Source organism: Coregonus clupeaformis, chromosome 30 (assembly GCF_020615455.1).
Source record: "Coregonus clupeaformis isolate EN_2021a chromosome 30, ASM2061545v1, whole genome shotgun sequence".
Lineage (NCBI taxonomy): Eukaryota > Metazoa > Chordata > Actinopteri > Salmoniformes > Salmonidae > Coregonus > Coregonus clupeaformis.
The window spans coordinates 24,834,376-24,858,343 of record NC_059221.1 but is presented as its reverse complement, the minus strand read 5'-3'; the positions used below and the strand labels follow the sequence as shown (position 1 = coordinate 24,858,343).

The 23,968-nt window shown below is 47.0% G+C and overlaps 1 protein-coding gene across 2 annotated transcripts in view; it reads right to left on the bottom strand.

Annotated features, from left to right (window-relative positions):
• Positions 1-23,968, bottom strand: part of LOC121546058 (plexin A3) — a 165,441-nt gene that overhangs the window by 47,233 nt on the left and 94,240 nt on the right. For both annotated transcript variants that reach the window (XM_045209508.1, XM_041857064.1), the window contains exons 6-9: positions 16,312-16,435; positions 15,689-15,845; positions 14,662-14,761; positions 8,740-8,854 (exon numbers count right to left, since the gene is read on the bottom strand). In XM_045209508.1, coding sequence (XP_045065443.1) covers positions 8,740-8,854; positions 14,662-14,761; positions 15,689-15,845; positions 16,312-16,435 — 496 coding nt within the window. The remainder of the gene's footprint in view (positions 1-8,739; positions 8,855-14,661; positions 14,762-15,688; positions 15,846-16,311; positions 16,436-23,968) is intronic.

Sequence of the window (23,968 nt, the reverse complement as noted above, 5' to 3'; positions counted from 1 at the left end):
TGGAGTCATGCCTGGCCATGCAGTCATGGGTGAACAGGGAGTACAGGAGGGGACTGAGCACGCACCCCTGAGGGGCCCTGTGTTGAGGATCAGCGTGGCAGATGTGTTGTTACCTACCCTTACCACCTGGGGGCGGCCCGTCAGGAAGTCCAGGATCCAGTTGCAGAGGGAGGTGTTTAGTCCCAGGGTCCTTAGCTTAGTGATGAGCTTTGAGGGCACTATGGTGTTGAACGCTGAGCTGTAGTCAATGAATAGCATTCTCACGTAGGTGTTCCTCTTGTCCAGGTGGGAAAGGGCAGTGTGGAGTGCAATAGAGATTGCATCATCTGTGGATCTGTTGGGAAGGTATGCAAATTGGAGTGGGTCTAGGGTTTCTGGGATAATGGTGTTGATGTGAGCCATGACCAGCCTTTCAAAGCACTACATGGCTACAGACGTGAGTGCTACGGGTCGGTAGTCATTTAGGCAGGTTATCTTAGTGTTCTTGGGCACAGGGACTATGGTGGTCTGCTTGAAACATGTTGGTATTACAGACTCAGTCAGGGAGAGGTTGAAAATGTCGGTGAAGACACTTGCCAGTTAGTCAGCGCATGCTCGGAGTACACGTCCTGGTAATCCGTCTGGCCCTGCGGCCTTGTGAATGTTGACCTGCTTAAAAGTCTTACTCACATCAGCTACGGAGAGCGTGATCACATAGTCATCCGGAACAGCTGATGCTCTCATGAATGCTTCGAAGCGAGCATAGAAGTGATTTAGCTCGTCTGGTAGGCTTGTGTCACTGGGCAGCTCACGGCTGTGCTTCCCTCTGTAGTCTGTAATAGTTTTCAAGCCCTGCCACGTTCGACAAGCGTCAGAGCTGGTGTAGTATGATTCAATCTTAGTCCTGTATTGACTCTTTGCCTGTTTGATGGTTCGTCGGAGGGCATAGCGGGATTTCTTATAAGCGCCCGGGTTAGAGTCCCTCTCCTTGAAAGCGGCAGCTCTACCCTTTAGCTCAGTGCGGATGTTGCCTGTAATCCATGGCTTCTGCTTGGGGTATGTACGTACGGTCACTCTGGTGACAACGTCATCGATGCACTTATTGATGAAGCCAGTGACTGATGTGGTGTACTCCTCAATGCTATCGGAAGAATCCTGGAACATATTACAGTCTGTGCTAGCAAAACAGTCCTGTAGCTTAGCATCTTCGTCATCTGACCACTTCCTTATTAACCGAGTCACTGGTGCTTCCTGCTTTAGTTTTTGCTTATAAGCAGGAATCAGGAGGATAGAGTTATGGTCAGATTTGCATTTAATATGCTGGTAGAAATGAGGTAGAACGGATTTAAGTTTCCCTGCATTAAAGTCCCCGGCCACTAGGAGCGCTGCCTCTGGCTTCGTAACTGACATCAGTGGGCAAATGCTCACCTTCGATGGCCACTGGAGAAGAGTGCTCTTCACGGATGAATCCCGGTTTCAATTGTACCGGGCAGATGGCAGATAGCGTGTATGGCGTCGTGTGGGCGAGAGGTTTGCTGATGTCAACGTTGTGAACAGAATGCCCCATGGTGGCGGTGGGGTTATTGTATGGGCAGGCATAAGCTACGGACAACTAACACTTTTTTGCCTTTTATCGATGGCAATTTGAATGCACAGAGATACCGTGACGAGATCCTGAGGCCCATTGTTGTGCCATTCATCCGCAGCCATCACCTCATGTGTCAGCATGATAATGCATGGCCCAATGTCGCAAGGAGCTGTACACAATTACTGGAAGCTGAAAATGTCCCAGTTCTTCCATGGCCTGCACACTCACCAGACATGTCACCCATTGAGCATGTTTGAGATGCTCTGGATCGACGTGTACGACAGCGTGTTCCAGTTCCCGCCAATGTCCAGCAACTTCGCACAGCCAGGAAAGGAGTGGGAAAACATTCCACAGGCCACAATCAACAGCCTGATCAACTCTATGTGAAGGAGATATGTTGCACTGCATGAGGCAAATGATGGTCACACCAGATACTGACTGGTTTTCTGATCCACACCCCTACCTTTTTTTAAAGGTATCTGTGACCAACAGATGCATATCTGCATTCCCAATCATGTGAAATCCATAGATTAGGGCCTAATGAGAATTTATTTTAATTGATTGATTTCCTTATATGAACATTAACTCACTAAAATCTTTGAAATTGTTGCATGCTGTATTTATATTTTTGTTCAGTGTAGATAGATATTAACATTTTCTAACTAATAGAAAAGCAATCATCTTAAAAAAAGAACTGTTATGATATCATAGCTGACATGGAAATATCCCTTGATGACAGAGATGGATTCAAGCCAGTTTGTGCAACAAACACCGGTAGACTGAGGTATTAGAAAATTCTCACATACAGGCTGTTATCAATAACAAAGCATGATGGGAACCAATCTGATCTTGATGTTTTACTTGCAAAGTGTTTTGTAAAAATAAGATAGCTTATCGTCACTCCTGTTTGGCATGAGAAGAGAAGACTGGGAAGGGGCCCTCCGCAGGGCCAGCGTGGCAGTCCAGTGGCCTCTGGTTACACAGTGAGTAATGGGCCACTGGTTTCTGTGGAAGGGGCTCAGTAATGTGCTGCTGGTGACAGCAGCACACAGTGTCACTTCCTTATCCTCTGTGGCCCCTGCCCACCGCTGAGTGCCAGGACCACTTCCTTACTTCCTGCCGGGATAATGGCTCCTCTGTCACTCATCCCACAATTAATTACTGGGCTGTCGCTCGTTAATAAAGGGCCGCCCCACTGAGACACAGCGCCGAGGGGAACAGTTGTTTTGGAGAGCCCAGCAGCACACTGTTTGATCTCAGGGGTCCTCTGGGAAAGGCCAATATGAAAATGTGTCTTTGAGCTCTCACTAAGTATTAGGAGTCTCAGTGAGACATTCCCCCTGAGCTCTCACTAAGTATTAGGAGTCTCAGTGAGACATTCCCCCTGAGCTCTCACTAAGTATTAGGAGTCTCAGTGAGACATTGCCCCTGAGCTGACGGGGAGCTCCCTTTAAGGTTACATATCTGCATGGTGTTATTAACTTTAGTGTAATGGTTAATAATGTGGGGGAAAATGTGAGACGGAGCAGGCAGCACAGTATCTATCTACCTGTCTGTCTGTTGGTCTCTGTGGCTGGCTGGCTGGCGGGGCCAGAAGATTCTCCTCATATGGAAAATCGATTCCTACTTTGATCCTCTCAATTGAGGAGCTGAGGCTGAGAATAAAAGAGCATCCTTGGTCGTGAACAACTCTGCTATCTCTCAGTTTAACAAACCAATTAAGTAGTAAAAAAACAACCTTTCTCTCAAGCCTATTTAAAAAGTCTGTATGCAAGATTTGGACTCTATCATTAGTTTTGCAGCACACAGTTAGGTTAGATCTTTTTAAACCCATATCAGGTTTCACAGATTCAAAACATTTCGCTCTCAGAAACCAAACAGTTTACTGCTGTTCTTCCCCACAGGGATTACCTTTCCCACCCTAATGAACCTGGTGAAGGACCAGTGATGAGGGACCATCTATCCAATGTCAATAGTAGTCATCAAAACATCACTGAATACACTGACTAATGATGCCACCTAATCTAAATGACAACACATTACTCAGGGCTTGAACATGCTAAACAGGTCTATACATACAGTGAGGGAAAAAAGTATTTGATCCCCTGCTGATTTTGTACGTTTGCCCACTGACAAAGAAATGATCAGTCTATAATTTTAATGGTAGGTTTATTTGAACAGTGAGAGACAGAATAACAACAACAAAATCCAGAAAAACGCATTTCAGAAATGTTATAAATTGATTTGCATTTTAAATCAGGGAAATAAGTATTTGACCCCCTCTCAATCAGAAAGATTTCTGGCTCCCAGGTGTCTTTTATACAGGTAACGAGCTGAGATTAGGAGCACACTCTTAAAGGGAGTGCTCCTAATCTCAGTTTGTTACCTGTATAAAACACACCTGTCCACAGAAGCAATCAATCAATCAGATTCCAAACTCTCCACCATGGCCAAGACCAAAGAGCTCTCCAAGGATGTCAGGGACAAGATTGTAGACCTACACAAGGCTGGAATGGGCTACAAGACCATCGCCAAGCAGCTTGGTGAGAAGGTGACAACAGTTGGTGCGATTATTCGCAATTGGAAGAAACACAAAAGAACTGTCAATCTCCCTCGGCCTGGGGCTCCATGCAAGATCTCACCTCGTGGAGTTGCAATGATCATGAGAACGGTGAGGAATCAGCCCAGAACTATACGGGAGGATCTTGTCAATGATCTCAAGGCAGCTGGGACCATAGTCACCAATAAAACAATTGGTAACACACTACGCCATGAAGGACTGAAATCATGCAGCGCCCGCAAGGTCCCCCTGCTCAAGAAAGCACATATACAGGCCCATCTGAAGTTTGCCAATGAACATCTGAATGATTCAGAGGAGAACTGGGTGAAAGTGTTGTGGTCAGATGAGACCAAAATCGAGCTCTTTGGCATCAACTCAACTCGCCGTGTTTGGAGGAGGAGGAATGCTGCCTATGACCCCAAGAACACCATCCCCACCGTCAAACATGGAGGTGGAAACATTATGCTTTGGGGGTGTTTTTTCTGCTAAGGGGACAGGACAACTTCACCGCATCAAAGGGACGATGGACGGGGCCATGTACCGTCAAATCTTGGGTGAGAACCTCCTTCCCTCAGCCAGGGCATTGAAAATGGGTTGTGGATGGGTATTCCAGCATGACAATGACCCAAAACACAAGGCCAAGGCAACAAAGGAGTGGCTTAAGAACAAGCACATTAAGGTCCTGGAGTGGCCTAGCCAGTCTCCAGACCTTAATCCCATAGAAAATCTGTGGAGGGAGCTGAAGGTTCGAGTTGCCAAACATCAATCTCGAAACCTTAATGACTTGGAGAAGATCTGCAAAGAGGAGTGGGACAAAATCCCTCCTGAGATGTGTGCAAACCTGGTGGCCAACTACAAGAAACGTCTGACCTCTGTGATTGCCAACAAGGGTTTTGCCACCAAGTACTAAGTCATGTTTTGCAGAGGGGTCAAATACTTATTTCTCTCATTAAAATGCAAATCAATTTATAACATTTCTGACATGAGTTTTTCTGGATTGTTTTGTTGTTATTCTGTCTCTCACTGTTCAAATAAACCTACCATTAAAATTATAGACTGATCATTTCTTTGTCAGTGGGCAAACGTACAAAATCAGCAGGGGATCAAATACTTTTTTCCCTCACTGTACATAATACAACTTTTCTTCAATAGATAAGTGGGAAAGGGGTTTGTTTGTCATTTTTTCATTTCTCATTTCCTGTGAGCCATGCAGCCTTGTGGAGGACGGTGAGTTTGGATGGAGCTCAGCTATTGCTCTGATCCAGTCCTATCTCTTTCTGCACACTCCTGGGCTGAAGAAGGCTACTGTGCTGTGGATTATACAGTAGGATCTGGCTGGCTGGCGTGTCCTTGGAGAGCCATGGGGGAGAAACCTGTTCAGAGCAGAGCAACACATCTCCTCCCCCCAGCCCACAGCCGTGTCGCTCTCTGTCTGTTTGTCTGTTTGGAGTGCCCCCGCTGTTTCTCTGAAGCACCTCTCCAACCCAGGGCCAACACAGCCATGGTAGCACACTGGAGGGCAGGGCTGCAGATGAGACACGCTCCACTGAACACAATCATACACATACACACACAGACAGACAAGCATATGCACACAGACACAGAGATAGAGACGCTTCAAACCTGGACAACTGACACATTGATCACTGGACAGAAACACTATCAGTTGAATAATAGACTAAGAAGTACAAAAACTCTGGCAGCCAGCCGGCCCACATCAAAATGGATTCTTCCCCCTGGCTTGTTTATCGCAGCATACCAGTCCAAGTCTACTTCTAAAATCCTCCCATGATATGTGCGCTCCTTTGTGAATCAACCTTTCTTTCTTTCTTTCTTTCTTTCTTTCTTTCTTTCTTTCTTTCTTTCTTTCTTTCTTTCTTTCTTTCTTTCTTTCTTTCTTTCTTTCTTTCTTTCTTTCTTTCTTTCACTGTGGGTGCAGAGGAAGAGGAGTCTATACTGGCCTGCTTCTCCAACATATTCCCCTTCCAGTATCAGCAGTGCATGAGTCACTCTTTTTCGCTGAGTAATTCCTTTTTTTAGGGGTGAAATAAGGAGATTGTCAATCGTGGAACTGGGAGGCAAGGAGGTTGGACCAGGCTGGGGGAGGCTGGGGGAGGCTGGGGCATGCTGGGGGAGACTGGGGCAGGCTGGGGCAGGCTGGGGGAGGCTGGGGCATGCTGGGGGAGACTGGGGCAGGCTGGGGGAGGCTGGGGGAGGCTGGGGCAGGCTGGGGGAGGCTGGGGCAGGCTGGGGGAGGCTGGGGGAGGCTGGGGCAGGCTGGGGCAGGCTGGGGGAGGCTGGGGGAGGCTGTGACGGGTAGGCCCTGCCCGCTCCGCTGCTGGCTGCCTCTGTCTGATAGGGCCAGATAAGGCATCTCTTTGATTTTCAGTTAAGCGTAAAATTCTAATGTGCCAAAAGCCGAAGGGTGCGTGTTTCCACCCCCGTTACAAAGGGACGCTTCTCCTCTTTCTCTTAACTTCCCTTTTCTCCCCCAGTCACTCCTGAGCCTGGTTCTGAACACAGCTTCTACCCCCAAGCCATAAGACTGCTGAACAATTCATCAAAGGGCCACCTGGACCATTTACAATTGGTGGCTATCAAATGGCCACCCTTTGTTTTTACAATGCTGCTACTCGCTGTTTATTACCCCCGCACATTGACTCGTTATTGTTATGTAATTTTAATTTTTTTTACTTTAGTTTATTTAGTAAATATTTTCTTAACTCTATTTCTTGAACTGCATTGTTGGTTAAGGGCTTGTAAGTAAGCATTTCACGGTAAGGTCTACACCTGTTGTATTCGGCGCATGTGACAAATACAATTTGATTTGATTTGATTTGAGATTGTTCTTCTTGTAAAATAAGGTGGTTGTTAATTAGGGGAGCTATTCTTATATGATGCCTATATATTAGTCTCCATCTTCATTATCCATTATGATTCTCCTGCTAAGACCATAGGATAATGAGGGGAATTTTCCTCATTCTGTTCAACTCAATGTTCATTGCTAATCTATCATCATTTTGTGTTATCAATCGTGTTTGAACAGAACGTGTATGTTTACAAGTTGGTAGAATCTTCTGCGAGAAGACAGGCAGGTAGCCTAGCGGTTAAGAGCGTTGGGCAAGTAACCCGAAAGGTTGTTGGTTGCAATCCCTGAGCCGACTAGGTCAAAAAATCTGCCGATGTGCCCTTGAGCAAGGCACTTAACCATAATTGCTCCTGTAAGTCGCTCTGGATAAGAGCGTCTGCTAAATGACTGAAATGTAAACAAGAGCAGATTTCACCCGGTCTGCAACCCAGTCATGTGAAGGTGCTACTCTACTGCATGGCATCACTTGCTGAAAACCCCCCGCTACAGTGTTGAACCTTCACTCCTGCCCTGGGCTTCTCAGCTGGTGTGTAGCCCAGTCAAGTGTGTACTGAGAAGGGTAGGATTGATGCGAAGCCATTATGAGACGCAGCCTTTTGGAAGCCCAATTACTCTGGTGTCACTCTCTTTCACTAAACCATCATTTGGCCAAGTTGGATGGTTGGGGAATGAGCAGAGAAATACTAACTGATGAAGGTTTTTATATATATATATAACATCAAATATCACATTGGACCAAATATTGTGAGGTACCATGGAGAGAAAAAATCACACAGTACAGTCTAAAAAGAAAAGGTTCCTGGAGAAGATCTTTTAGGGGTTCTTCGAATTAAAACTGTGCGGGAACCTCTACAAGTTTTTCAAAGAACCCTTTAAACGGGCTCTTCAAAGAACCCCCTTTAATGGTTCCTCAAATAACCTTTTGGGGTTCATTTTGTATTATTATTATTACTAATCAGCATAACAATAACAACAATAACACAATATTTTAGTTCTGTGTTTACTATGATTTTAGTGGCAAAGCAGAATTCAAAAATCCAAATATGAGGTAAACTCCCAGCAGAGCAAGTTCAATCAGTATATCCTCTGGCGTGTTGATGTTAATGTGTTGATATCCTTCGTATCCATAGCCAGAATGATTTTGCAGTGCATGGTGATTTAACAGGTTTCCAGTTATATTCACTTTGAGGATCTTAGAAGAACCCTGAGTGTATTATTATACCACACTATAGCACAAGCTTCTTGTTAACCAAGTTCCCTACTTTATGCTCCTCTTTACTGCTAAACATTTTTTGGGGGGGATATTACCACCCATCTTAAAGTGCCTGTATATAAACAAAAGGAAATTACATTTGCTTTTAATAAGATTGGAGAACAAAATATCTATGGTTCAATACGACAAAGAATGCCAAGTTCAGGACTGAATGGGACTTTAAGACCACTCCAAGAAGCTAGTTCCCGAACAGTGCAGACAATGTGTCCCTGCAGTAGTGGATCACACACAAAACAATGGGAGCAGTGTGTTAGATGATGGGGTCAGCCTGACCCAGGTTCACAGGGCCATGACCAGGTTGGATTCTCTACGGGCTGTAAAGGACCGCAGTGCTGAGCTCATATGAATAACAGAACCAGGCAGGCACCTCCACGGACACACTTCCTGTCACCCCGGCGGCCTCATCCTGTGTTCAGTCTGCTGTGAGATGGCTATTCATTAGTGTCTGTGTGTGCAGTATAGTTTCTTACCTCCACGCTGCTGACACGTCCCTCCTGGAAGGAGCACTCTGCCAGGTTGTTGGTGCAGATGTGGCGGTATTTACACCAGTTACAGGGGAAGGGGTTGCTCACGCAGGAGGTACACCTGGGGAGAGAAGGGGGAGAGAGGGCGAGCTCTCAAATTAAACAGCCTGACTTTGACAAAAGGGATCCAATATGTCATCAACCTCTGCTGCTTTGAAGCAGAAACAGGCTGGTAAGCCTGCAGGGCCACTGGGCAAAGCTTGAATCATCTTCTAGCTGACTTTCAATTAGAAATGAGCAATTAATTAGTTTCAGCTGCAATCAAAATTATGATTCTGATGAGACAATGCATCTAAGGAGCATGAACACCTGTGAAGACTGACACTGTCTAACCATTAACGATAGATGACTGACGCTATCTAACCATCAACGATAGATGACTGACGCTGTCTAACCATTAACGATAGATGACTGACGCTGTCTAACCATTAACGATAGATGACTGACGCTGTCTAACCATTAACGATAGACGACTGACGCTATCTAACCATTAACGATAGATGACTGACGCTATCTAACCATCAACGATAGATGACTGACGCTATCTAACCATCAACGATAGACGACTGACGCTGTCTAACCATTAACGATAAGCAGCATAGGTAGAGGTCAGACTCTCAACACATTGGAGGAGGACAGAATAACAGGCAGTTTTCCTTCCATCCTCGTTCCACTCTCATTCTGACCCTGTCTGCATTCCCCTCCACCCCTCCACCCCTCCACCCCTCCATCCCTCCACCCCGAAGCCTTTTGCATTCTGAGCACAAAAAGTCAGCATGAGGAACCTGTACTTTGTCCCATACTAATCATATCCTTCCCCTGGAGACATGGTTCAAATCCCCTTTGGAGGGTCTCAGCAGTCTGCTCACACTGACTCCTATGCTGCACTGTACTGTATAATCTCTGACAGCAGAATGCTGAGCTGCTGCCTCTCTGTTGGTTGGGGAATATCAAAAAGCATTTTAGAGGCACATTTCATATACACCTGAAAAATAATACCAAAGCATTTTTAATACGGCAGGCTGGCTATACGTTGGCCATGTTAATATTACGTTTTGAGTCAGTTTATTCATGGAGATTTACAACGCCTGCTCCAGACATAATAGTACACATTTTACATTTCACATTTTAGTCATTTAGCAGACGCTCTTATCCAGAGCGACTTACAGTTAGTGCATTCATCTTAAGATAACTAGGTGGGACAACCACACATCACAGGCATAGAAAGTACATCTTTCCTCAATAACGTAGCTAACGTAGCTAATAAACTCTAGACCACCTTTACTCCACACACAGAGACGCAAACAAAGCTCTCCCTCGCCCTCCATTTGGCAAATCTGACCATAATTCTATCCTCCTGATTCCTGCTTACAAGCAAAAACTAAAGCAGGAAGTACCAGTGACTCGCTCAATACGGAAGTGGTCAGATGACGCGGATGCTACGCTACAGGACTGTTTTGCTAGCACAGACTAGAATTTGTTCCGGGATTCATCCAATGGCATTGAGGAGTATACCACCTCAGTCACCTGCTTCTACAATACATATCCCAACCAGAAGCCATGGATTACAGGCAACATCCACACTGGGCTAAAGGCTAGAGCTGCTGATTTCAAGGAGCGGGACACTAATCCGGACACTTATAAGAAATCCCGCTATGCCCTCAGACGAACCATCAAACAGGCAAAGCATCAATACAGGACTAAGATTGAATCCTACTACACCAGTTCTGATGCTCGTCGGATGTGGCAGGGCTGCAAAGTTTTACAGACTACAAAGGGAAACCCAGCCGCGAGCTGCCCAGTGACACGAGCCTACCAGATGAGCTAAATGCCTTTTATGCTCGCTTCTAGGCAAGCAACACTGAAGCATGCATGAGAGCACCAGCTGTTCCGGACGACAGTGTGATCACGCTCTCCATAGCTGATTTGAGCAAGACCTTTAAACAAGTCAACATTCACTAAGCCGCGGGGCCAGAAGGGTTACCAGGACGTGTAATCAGAGCATGCGCGGACCAACTGGCAAGTGTCTTCACTGACATTTTCAACCTGTCCCTGACCAAGTCTGTCATACCTACATGTTTCAAGCAGACCACCATAGTCCCTGTGCCCAAGAATGCGAAGGTAACCTGCCTAAATGACTACCACCCCGTAGCACTCACGTCGGTAGCCATGAAGTGCTTTGAAAGGCTGGTCATGACTCATATCAACACCATCATCCCGGAAATCCTAGACCCACTCCAATTCGCATACAACCCCAACAGATCCACAGATGACGCAATCTCAATCGCACTCCACACTGCCCTTTCCCACCTGGACAAAAGGAACACCTATGTGAGAATGCTGTTCATTGACTACAGCTCAGCATTCAACACCATAGTGCCCACAAAGCTCATCACTAAGCTAAGGACCCTGGGACTAAACACCTCCCTCTGCAACTGGATCCTGGACTTCCTGACGGGCCGCCTCCAGGTGGTAAGGGTAGGCAACAACACATCTGCCACACTGATCATCAATACTGGGCCCCTAAGGGGTGCGTGCTTAGTCCCCTCCTGTACTCCCTGTTCACCCACGACTGCGTGGCCAAGCACGACTCCAACACCATCATTACGTTTGCTGACGACACAACAGTGGTAGGCCTGATCACCGAAAACGATGAGACAGCCTATAGGGAGGAGGTCAGAGACCTCTCCCTCAATGTGAGCAAGACAAAGGAGCTGATCGTGGACTACAGGTAAAGGAGGGCCGAACAGGCCCCTATTAACATTGACAGGGCTGTAGTGGAGCGGGTCAAGAGTTGGTGTTCACATCACCAACAAACTGTCATGGTCCAAACACACCAAGACAGTCGTGAAGAGGGCACGACAACACCTTTTCCCCCTCAGGATAAATATTTGGCATGGGTCCCCAGATCCTCAAAAAGTTATACAGCTGCACCATCGAGAGCATCCTGACCGGTTGCATCACCGCCTGGTATGGCAACTGCTCGGCATCCAACCGTAAGTCGCTACAGAGGGTAGTGCGTACGTCCCAGTACATCACTGGGGCCAAGCTTCCTGCCATCCAAGACCTATATACTAGGCGGTGTCAGAGGAAGGCCCAAAAAATTGTCAAAGACTCCAGTCACCCAAGTCATAGACTGTTCTCTCTGCTACCGCACGGCAAGCGGTACCAGAGCGCCAAGTCTAGGTCCAAAAGGCTCCTTAACAGCTTCTACCCCTCAAGACATAAGACTGCTGAACAATCAATTAATCAAATGGCCACCCATACTATTTACATTGACACTGCTGCTACTCTCTGTTTATTATCTATGCATAGTCACTTTACCCCTACCTACATGTACAAATTACCTCTACTAACCTGTAACCCCGCACATTGGCTCTGTACCGGTACCCCCTGTATATAGCCTCGTTATTGTTATTTTATTGTGCTATTTAAAAAATATATCTGTAAATATTTTCTTAACTGTACTTCTTGAACTGCATTGTAGGTTAAGGGCTTGTAAGTAAGCATTTCACAGTAAGGCCTACACCTGTTGTATTCGGCGCATGTGACAAATACAATTTGATTTGATTTGACCAGTAGAGGTAGTACACCTCGGCAGCCCTAACTTACGGAAAGGGAATGAAAATGCTTGCTTTAATTTGAGAGCTATGAGTGTCACTAGCTGTAGGCTGCATGGTACAGTGCTGTCTTCCACTGCAGAAGGTGGATATCTACTGTAGATAGTGTGTGCAGATCAGCATGTCCTTACTGAAATGTGCAATATGCTGCATCAGGGGTAAAAACTCCATCAATTCACTTCGGTCTAATTTCAGTGAAGCCCGAGAAACACAGCACAGCCGAAACTTGAAACACTAATGAAGGGAGTTTCCTTCCTAACATCATTGCTTGGAAGTGGACTCAGTAGCCTATTGGACTGGTGTATGCGGAAACTAGTGTTAACGTTGGCTAGTTGGAGCTCGTTTCTGAGTGACAAAATGTGTAGATCTGACTGGGTTTCTACCAAATATACATGTGAATGCCTTCAGGAGAATCAGGTAAATCATGAAGACAGGAAGGGGAGAACTGGGAGGTGTTTCTGGGGAGACATGAGAGAGATTTAAAAGGTATCCCAGAGATACCTCATAATGTCTTACCTTCCTGTTCAGTCTTACAAAAAGTAGCTTTTGTTCTGAAATGCCTAAAATGCCAGGGGGACATTTGGTAAAAGTGTATAATCAGTCAGACCCTAGTTTCAGAGCTAACGTCCTTCCCATTCACAGGTGGTCATTATCCCAGAGGATGGGAAGCAGCTCTTTCGGCTGGGTGGCTAAAGAACTGTAGCAGAAGAAAATGAGAGCCAACGTAGCAGGGCTGGGGTGAGTGAGCGCTGTCCGCCAGCAAACACCAGAGGGGGAAACAATTCAAGGGCTAAATGTTCCCACAGGGCTTTTGTGAAAACAGTAAATCTGGCATAGGCTTCAGGCAGACCGCTCTGGCAAGGTAGGCCTCTGCCGAGGTTGCTATGGCAACTGGCGAGCCCGGCATGGATTATGTTGCCCTGCTTCCTTACACTAGAGAATTCATTGTTGTGTATGCATTCTGTCAGCCGACAAGGACATTTTATTCTCTGACATAAAAACACATTAATTTAGCTGCAAACGAATTATTTTAAGCGTGCTTGGATGTAATGAAGACTGAAGTTGCCAGACCACCGATACGTCTTTGCTTTTTCTGTGTTAACGTCTTTAATCTTAAACTGTGAGGCCTCATGTTAATTTAAAAACAATGGCAATATACACAATATTCTGTATGATACTCCATGTCGAGATAAAAACCCTCTGACACCCACACAATCGACTCAGTGCTGAAGTGCAAATCCACACATATGCCAATAAAACGGTGCTGCTCCACAAACGGAACAGAAGAAAGACGAGACCTTGGCATGGAGCTCCGTGCTCCACAGAAGCTGAAGCCAGCAAGAGGCTCTGAGCAAGGGGCTCTGACTGATCCTAGGAGAGATATAGTCCTATTGTTCTGCCTCAGCACAGCTATGGTCTGGACATATGCCTGGCCCTGCACTACCCTTCCATGCCTGGCCCTACCCTGGCTGGCCCTACCCTACCCTGGTTGGCCCTACCCTACCCTGGCCCTACCCTACCCTGGCTGGACCTACCCTGGCTGGCCCTACCCTGGCTGGCCCTACCCTGGCTGGACCTACACTGGCTGGACATACCCTGGCTGGCCCTACCCTACCCTGGCTGGCCCTACCCTACCCTGGCTGGCCCTACCCTACCCTGGCTGGCCCTACCCTGCGTGAGGCTGCTCCTGCTACTGTTACAGGACCATCTAAAATCGTATTAACTAGCAGCATCTGGCCAGCCTGTCCTGGACATCATCTGGTCCTGTGTCCTGTCCATTTCTATGTCCCTTGTACCTGTCACTTTCTCTGTCCCTTCTACCTGTCCATTTCTCTGTCCCTTCTACCTGTCTATTTCTCTGTCCCTTCTACCTGTCCATTTCTCTGTCCCTTCTACCTGTCCATTTCTCTGTCCCTTCTACCTGTCCATTTCTCTGTCTCTGTACCGGTTTCTGAAACTCATCATTGAAAATATTGACAATAAACATGACTTTATACCATCTATTTTCATAGCATCATAAAAACAACTTGACAAGGAGCAAACACATGACTACATCCACGTTCCAAAAATAGGGCACCTGTTATCTGTCAAGCCTCTCTTTTACACTGAGGTGGCTACACAGCCCAGTAGAAATCATCAAAGAACTTCAAGTGATGGACTGAACCAATCAATATTACTTCACTGAAAGCTACCCTGTCTTTCCTCTCCTCCTCAGAGAGATGAGAGATCATGGTAGATAGATACTTACGACTGGAGCACGCTGCAGTTGTAGTAGATGAAGTCAGTGGTGATGAATTTGTGCCCTGTCTCCTTGGACTTCAGGGAGAGCTTTAGCACTCGCTTGTCCCCTGGAATAAAGAGAAGACCCACAGTAAGCCAGACAGCCTAGAGGCTTGAAAACGATTATCAGTCCATTCGAGGTCCTATACCCCAGGAAAATAATGTTCTTCTTTCTAATTCAATAATGTAGATGTTGATCAAAATGTCTGATTGCTCCTTTCTTTTATCTACCATTTCCATTAGCAAGAGAAGTGCACTTATGGTCCAAAACAGAACCCTACGAACAGGCCACATCTCTGCTGCTAGTCCAATTATACCTGTACGCCTGACTTCAAGATAATTGGAAAAACATTTCCAGTGGACTTTCAATAACTGCCACTAATGGAGAAAGAAATGAGCTACTGCACCATCAGTCCGCCCAGTAAGAGCATTTCATAATTGGTAGAAAACACATTAAGGCCCATGTTCACATGGCTCCAAACAACTAAAACCTGGTGTACTTCACACACATTGCAGCAGTCGTCACCACAAGCTGACATGATACAACCCACTAAGCTGTATGGAACGATAGAGATAACATCACACCAAAATGATGCTCATAGTGATGAATATGATCATCAGAAAATATAAACATATTATTAAGCAATAAGGCCTGAGGGGGTGTGGTGTATGGCCATTATACCACGGCTAAGGGCTGTTCTTACGCACGATGCAACACGGAGTGCCTGGACACAGCCCTTAGCCATGGTATATTGGCCATATACCACAAACCCCTGAGGTGCTTATTGCTATAATAAACTGGCTACCAACATAATTAGAGCAGTAAAAATACATGTTTTGTCATACCCGTGGTATACAGTCTGATATACCACAGCTGTCAGCCAATCAGAATTCAGGGCTCGAACCACCCAGTTTATAGTATTCAATAGATAGCACTTTGTTTTATAACACTGAATGTGTACTAGTTTTATAGTGGTCTCTGATAGAAGCCTTACCATATCCCTGTGTGAGGGAGGGGACATCTCTGAGGGAGGGCGACATACAGAGGACCTGCCCCTTGGCCAGCACCTCCCCTGGGCTCTCTGTCAGCTCCTCAAACACACATGTCACCCCGGCTGATAGGCTGGGCACGTTGACCACTTTCACACTCAGCTGGAGGAAGGAGAGGTGAGAGAGCGAGCGAGAGAGGCAGTATATTAGTTGACAGGTGGAGTCATCCCTCTGCGTATCCTTGCACCCAGTGAAGGTTAGACTAATAAACCAGAAATCTGTAATGACAGCTTAATAATAAGCCTGCTCCATATTGGCCGTGTTGTGATTAGCGAGCGTCGTGTTGTGATTAGCGAGCGTCGTGTTGTGATTAGCGAGCGTCGTGTTGTGATTAGCAAGCGTAGTGTTGTGATTAGCTAGCGTCATGTTGTGATTAAATAGCGTTGTGTTGTGATTAGCTAGCGTCGTGTTGTGATTAGCTAGCGTCGTGTTGTGATTAAATAGCGTTGTGTTGTGATTAGCTAGCGTCGTGTTGTGATTAGCTAGCGTCGTGTTGTGATAATCTACCATCGTGTTTTTCTCTGGTATGAACACATTCTTTTTTTTTTTTTTTACAGCCTGTATTTACCTGAGTGGACGTAGAGGTCACAGACATGTTGTTAGGTGTGACACTAATGTCCACACAGTGATCCAGCTCTGTGTTGAAATGCTGCGACTCGGTCCACTTCTCACAGGCCTCCTGTCTGGAACACCTGGGATGAAACACAATGAGGTCAGGGGTCAATAATGATCACAATATTACATGCTGTTCTACTACTTAAATGTCAGCTCAATGCAGTACACAGCCGTATTACTAGGTAACATTAAGCTCAATACAGTACACAGCCGTATTACTGGGTAACATTCAGTTCAATACAGTACACAGCCCGCAGCCGTATTACTGGGTAACATTCAGCTCAAAACAGTACACAGCCTGCAGCCGTATTACTGGGTAACATTCAGCTCAAAACAGTACACAGCTGTATTACTGGGTAACATTCAGTTCAATACAGTACACAGCCCGCAGCCGTATTACTGGGTAACATTCAGCTCAAAACAGTACACAGCCTGCAGCCGTATTACTGGGTAAAAATCCATGCACTCCATTGTCCAACAGAGCACTGGGAGTCTGGAACAAACTCATAACTTCTGGTATAAGGTTTAGGTGTAACAAATGACTGAGGTGGCCTCAGTGAGCAAGTCGGGTATGAGCAGAAGCACAGAATTGATACCAGTGTATATCATGAACACACATTTAGGAAAATGTATGAAAATATTTAAAAAAGTACTACATTTGAAATATGCTGAGCCAAGCTGTGACACTCTGGCTCCATGGACTTTGATATTTGAGCCAGGGTTGTTCATTGTCATTGGTTTGGGTGTATTTCATTTGGTGGTGTTGGGGATGGGTGAGTTTCATTTTGTTTGTGTCTAGTGGTGATTGGTCTATGACTCCCAATCGGAGGTAACGAGTGTCAGCTGTCGGCTCGTTATCTCTGATTGGGAGCCATATATATTCTGTGTGTTTCCTTGTTCCAGTGTTGTATGTTCTGTCGGTGTCACAGAGGACTTCACGTATCGTCATTTGTTGTTTTTTCGTGGTTGCTTTAATTAAATAAAGTCATCATGTTCACTCCACGCGCTGCGTATTGGTCCGCTCCTTCAGACGATCGTGACAGAATAACCCACCACAAAAGGACCAAGCAGCGCGTCCAGGAGCAAAGGGTCTGGACATGGGAGGAACTGTTGGACGGTAAAGGGTCCTGGACGTGGGAAGAAATCCTGGACGGCATGGATCGCCGTCCATGGAGCGAAACAGAGGAGAGGCGACGGAGAGAGGAGCAACGGCGTCGGCAGAGCCAACGTCGGAAGGACGAGAGGCAACCCCAAGAAATTTTTTGGGGGCACATGGCTTGGGCGACGGAGCAGCAGGAGGCTGCCACAAGGCAGAGTCAGAGGGCTGCCAGGTTAAGGGGGCTGACGGAGGCAGAGAAGGGACGGATTCAGTGGGCTACCAGGTCAAGGGGGGCTACTGGGTAAAGCAGGGAAGGAAGGTGTTGAGGCACGGCGTGAGGTACTGGGGTGTGTAACCAGTTCGGTCCGGCCCGTTCCTAGTCCCGAGGTGCAGCCAGTAGTGTGTGTTCCCGTGCGGTACGGCCTGTTCCGGTCCCTCGCACTAAGTGTAAGGTGCGCGTCGCCAGCCCGGTTCGGCCTGTTCCTGCCATACGCACCAAGTATGCGGTGCGCGTCGCCAGCTCAGCCCGGCCTGTTCCTACTCACGCACCAGGGATACGGTGCGCTCGCCAGCCCAGCCCGGCCTGTTCCTACTCCACGCACCAGGGATACGGTGCGCTTCGCCAGCCCGGCCCGGCCTGTTCCGGCCACTCGCACCAGGGATACGGTGCGCGTCGCCAGCCCCGCCCGGCCTGTTCCTGCTCTCCGCACTAGGCGTGAGGTGAGTCCCCAGGGTCCAGCATGCCCTGTTCCGGCTCCCCGCACTAGGCGTTATGGGAGTTCCCAGGGTCCAGCATGCCCTGTTCCGACTCCCCGCACTAGCCCTGAGATGCGTGTCCTCAGCCCGGTACCTCCAGTTCCGGCACCACGCATCAGGCCTACGGTGCGTCCCCAGGGCCAAGCATGCCCTGTTGCTGCTTCCCGCACTAGCCCTGAGATGCGTGTCCTCAGCCCGGTACCTCCAGTTCCGGCACCACGCATCAGGCCTACGGTGCGTCCCCCAGGGCCAAGCATGCCCTGTTGCTGCTTCCCGCACTAGCCCTGAGATGCGTGTCCTCAGCCCGGTACCTCCAGTTCCGGCACCACGCATCAGGCCTACGGTGCGTCCCCAGGGTCCAGCATGCCCTGTTGCTTCTCCCCGCACTAGCCCTGAGATGCGTGTCCTCAGCCCGGTACCTCCTGTTCCGGCACCACGCACCAGGCCTACGATGCGCCTCAGACGGCCAGAGTCTGCCGTCTGCCCAACGGGGCCTGAACTGCCCGTCTGCCCAAAGCCTGCAAAGCCGCCCGTCTGCCATGAGCCATCAGAGCCGTCCGCCAGACCGAGCCGCTAGAGCCTTCCGCCAGACAGGATCAGCCAGAGCCTTCCGCCAGACAGGATCAGCCAGAGCCTTCTGCCAGACAGGATCAGCCAGAGCCTTCTGCCAGACAGGATCAGCCAGAGCCTTCTGCCAGACAGGATCAGCCAGAGCCTTCCGCCAGACAGGATCAGCCAGATCCGTCAGTCGGCCATGAGCAGCCAGATCCGTCAGCCGGCCATGAGCAGCCAGATCCGTCAGCCAGCCATGAGCAGCCAGATCCGTCAGCCAGCCATGAGCAGCCAGATCCGTTAGCCAGCCACGAGCAGCCAGATCCGTTAGCCAGCCATGAGCAGCCAGTTCCGTCAGCCAGCCATGAGCCGTCCAGCCAGGATCCGCCAGAGCCGTCCCAGCCAGGATCCGCCAGAGCCGTCCAGCCGGGATCCGCCAGAGCCGTCCAACCGGGATCCGTCAGAGCCGTCCAGCCAGGATCCGCCAGCCAGCCAGGATCCGCCAGAGCCAGCCAGCCAGGATCCGCCATTTAGTCAGGTGCTGCCCCTTAGCTCGGTGTTGCTCCTTATCCTGTTGCTGTCCCTTATCCTGGTGCTGTCCCTTAGCCTGGTACTGCCCCCTTAGTCCGGTACTGCCCCTTAGTCCGGTACTGCCCCGTAGTCCGGTGCTGCCCCTTAGTCCGGTGCTGCCCCTTAGCCCGGGTGCTGCCCCTTGTCCCGGTGCTGCCCCTTATCCCGGTGCTGCCCCTTATCCCGGTGCTGCCCCTTAGGCCGATGCTGCCCCTTAGTCCGGTGTTGCCCCTTAGTCCAGGTGGGGTTAGTTGGAGGGTGGTCATTGGGAGGAGGCTACCGAAGCAGGTTGTGACTGTGGTGGGGTGGGGATCACGACCGGGGCCAGAGCCGCCACCGTGGACAGACGCCCACCCAGACCCTCCCCTAGTCCTGATATTGGTGCGCCCGGAGTTCGCACCTTTAGGGGGTACTGTGACACTCTGGCTCCATGGACTTTGATATTTGAGCCAGGGTTGTTCATTGTCATTGGTTTGGGTGTATTTCATTTGGTGGTGTTGGGGATGGGTGAGTTTCATTTTGTTTGTGTCTAGTGGTGATTGGTCTATGACTCCCAATCGGAGGTAACGAGTGTCAGCTGTCGGCTCGTTATCTCTGATTGGGAGCCATATATATTCTGTGTGTTTCCTTGTTCCAGTGTTGTATGTTCTGTCGGTGTCACAGAGGACTTCACGTATCGTCATTTGTTGTTTTTTCGTGGTTGCTTTAATTAAATAAAGTCATCATGTTCACTCCACGCGCTGCGTATTGGTCCGCTCCTTCAGACGATCGTGACACAAGCAGCATATCGCAACAAAGTTCAAAGATGTCTTTGTAACCAACTTCATGCTGCATAGCAGAAACTCTTATTTGTATAATTGACCCATCAGGGTCTAAATAATACATAATAATAATATGCCATTTAGCAGACACTTTTATCCAAAGCGACTTACAGTCATCCGTGCATACATTTTACGTAAGGGTGGCCCCGGGAATCGAACCCATGTGCCATGCCTTACCAACTGAGCCATACAGGACCACATGGATGATTGGAAACAATTGTTTCATAAATTTAGCCTGAATTCCTATTGAAGCCAGAACATCTCAGGTTAATGATCATGTTAATGATCAGTGTAACAATGACGCTGTGAGTCGAGAAGCAGGTACAGGTGAAACGTTTAATAAAACAACAAACAGGAAAGGTGACAGTGTAACAGTGGCGATAAAGCATGAACACAGGGACAATACCGACTGAGGACTAAACGTAAGGGAGGGACATATAAAGGGGAGGTAATGAGGAAGGTAATGGAGTCCAGGTGTGAATCATGATGATCTGCAGGTGTGCGTAATGATGAATCCCAGGACCGGTATTCAGGCGACGTTGCACGCCGGAGGGGAGGAGCAGGAGTAGACGTGACAATCAGGTTAATGATCAGGTCAACGATCAGGTTAACAATCAAGTTAACGATCAGGTTAACGATCAGGTCAACGATCAGGTTAACAATCAAGTTAACGATCAGGTCAACGATCAGGTTAACAATCAAGTTAACGATCAGGTTAACAATCAGGTTAATGATCAGGTCAACGATCAGGTCAATGATCAGGTCAACGACCAGGTTAACGATCAGGTTAACGATCAGGTTAATGATCAGGTCAAATATCAGGTTAATGATCAGGTTAATGCTGCATAGCAGCCATTCTCTCTCTCAATCTGCAATTCACTACATTCATTTACAGTGGGGAAAAAAAGTTTTTAGTCAGCCACCAATTGTGCAAGTTCTCCCACTTAAAAAGATGAGAGAGGCCTGTAATTTTCATCATAGGTACACGTCAACTATGACAGACGAAATGAGGAAAAAAAATCCAGAAAATCACATTGTAGGATTTTTAATGAATTTATTTGCAAATTATGGTGGAAAATAATTATTTGGTCAATAACAAAAGTTTCTCAATACTTTGTTATATACCCTTTGTTGGCAATGACACAGGTCAAACGTTTTCTGTAAGTCTTCACAAGGTTTTCACACACTGTTGCTGGTATTTTGGCCCATTCCTCCATGCAGATCTCCTCTAGAGCAGTGATGTTTTGGGGCTGTCGCTGGGCAACACAGACTTTCAACTCCCTCCAAAGATTTTCTATGGGGTTGAGATCTGGAGACTGGCTAGGCCACTCCAGGACCTTGAAATGCTTCTTACGAAGCAACTCCTTCGTTGCCCAGGCGGTGTGTTTGGGATCATTGTCATGCTGAAAGACCCAGCCACGTTTCATCTTCAATGCCCTTGCTGATGGAAGGAGGTTTTCACTCAAAATCTCACGATACATGGCCCCATTCATTCTTTCCTTTACACGGATCAGTCGTCCTGGTCCCTTTGCAGAAAAATAGCCCCAAAGCATGATGTTTCCACCCCCATGCTTCACTGTAGGTATGGTGTTCTTTGGATGCAACTCAGCATTCTTTGTCCTCCAAACACGACGAGTTGAGTTTTTACCAAAAAGTTATATTTTGGTTTCATCTGACCATCTGACATTCTCCCAATCCTCTTCTGGATCATCCAAATGCACTCTAGCAAACTTCAGACGGGCCTGGACATGTACTGGCTTAAGCAGGGGGACACGTCTTGCACTGCAGGATTTGAGTCCCTGGCGGCGTAGTGTGTTACTGATGGTAGGCTTTGTTACTTTGGTCCCAGCTCTCTGCAGGTCATTCACTAGGTCCCCCCGTGTGGTTCTGGGATTTTTGCTCACCGTTCTTGTGATCATTTTGACCCCACGGGGTGAGATCTTGCGTGGAGCCCCAGATCGAGGGAGATTATCAGTGGTCTTGTATGTCTTCCATTTCCTAATAATTGCTCCCACAGTTGATTTCTTCAAACCAAGCTGCTTACCTATTGCAGATGCAGTCTTCCCAGTCTGGTGCAGGTCTACAATTTTGTTTCTGGTGTCCTTTGACAGCTCTTTGGTCTTGGCCATAGTGGAGTTTGGAGTGTGACTGTTTGAGGTTGTGGACAGGTGTCTTATACAGGTAACGAGTGGAGGACAGAGGAGCCTCTTAAAGAAGAAGTTACAGGTCTGTGAGAGCCAGAAATCTTGCTTGTTTGTAGGTGACCAAATACTTATTTCCCACCATAATTTGCAAATAAATTCATAAAAAATGCTACAGTGTGATTTTCTGGATTGTTTTTTCTCAATTTGTCTGTCATAGTTGACGTGTACCTATGATGAAAATTACAGGCCTCTCTCATCATTTTAAGTGGGAGAACTTGCACAATTAGTGGCTGACTAAATACTTTTTCCCCCCACTGTAATAACTTATAAATTAATTATATAAACCCATTGAATCTTGAAGGGTATAACATGCAAATGCCTCATGAGCTTAGTTCAACTGTCGTACCCCATCAGAACTCAAAATATGAGCTTGTTTTACTCCAATGTTTGTAAACAAAGTAAATGTAAACAAGCGCTGTATAGCCTCAAAATATATAATTTTGATATCATGGATGCTCAGTCCTTTCATCCATAGCTATGTTTATGAATTTGAGAGTGGTTACATTTCTCCAGCCCCATCCCTCAGCTTTTTAGCGAAACAGTGGCGGGGAGGCACTTTTTTATTGTTTCAACTGCTGATTGCCGCTTTAAAGGAAGATTCCACCCCCAAAACTATCTTTTGGTTTAATTTCATTAGTCAAACAGGCTGTATTTCTGTATTTTGAAAGTTATATATCTTGATGACTTGATTGCTGACATGCAAAACATTTTGATTGCTGACATGCAAAACAACAATGGACTAATGATACAAATACCAAAAGATAGCTTTTGGGTGGAGTTTTCCTTTAAGCTTGACTGACAGCTGCACTGAAAGTGGCTGAGGATTGTCACCAATAAAACCTGCTGCTTATGCGCCGACCAGCACTGTCATTTTTACCACATCCAATAAGCCACTGGATATTACTGCACACGACTAGGGATCATCTCACATTGAGACAGAAAGAGCAAAGCAGAGTAACATACATAGCAGAGCCGAGGATGAGAGCACTACCTCACTACAATCTCCATTAACACCATCACCAGAAAATAGTACATAAAATACTATAAACTGATGAAAATGTAATATAAGGAAAAATAAACATCAATGGAAAATGAGGAAAGAATTTACTGTTTTGTTCCGGCAAAAAAAGAAAAACCCTGAAATGTATCACAATCCTACTTATATTATACAAGCTCATAAATGTGAGAAAGCAGAAGCAGTGAAGCATAAATGGTGATTTGAAGGTTACCGTTCAACTTAAGCGTGTGATAATTGAATCTGGATCGTCCCCGGAAGGAAAGTTATTTTATTTTCCTTTAGAGGAACATCTTCTTAAAGAATGAAGAAGCTACTGCAGTTCCAGGGCTGTCTTTCACCCAAGATGCAACACACCATTCATGATTTGTTTACTTCTAATTTAAGCCATATGTCTGGGGAGAGAATGGGGGTAGGCTTAATAAAAAATGCAGGGCCTAGCACCAGACAAGACTGTTCTCAGTACAGTAACTGTAACTGTTGTGTACCTCCTCACCAGCCACCAACCATTCAGATCACTGGGATTACTTCTTTTGCTTTGTCATATCGTCTCCTTCAGTTTCCAGAAATAAGATTTCATTCAATTACACTCC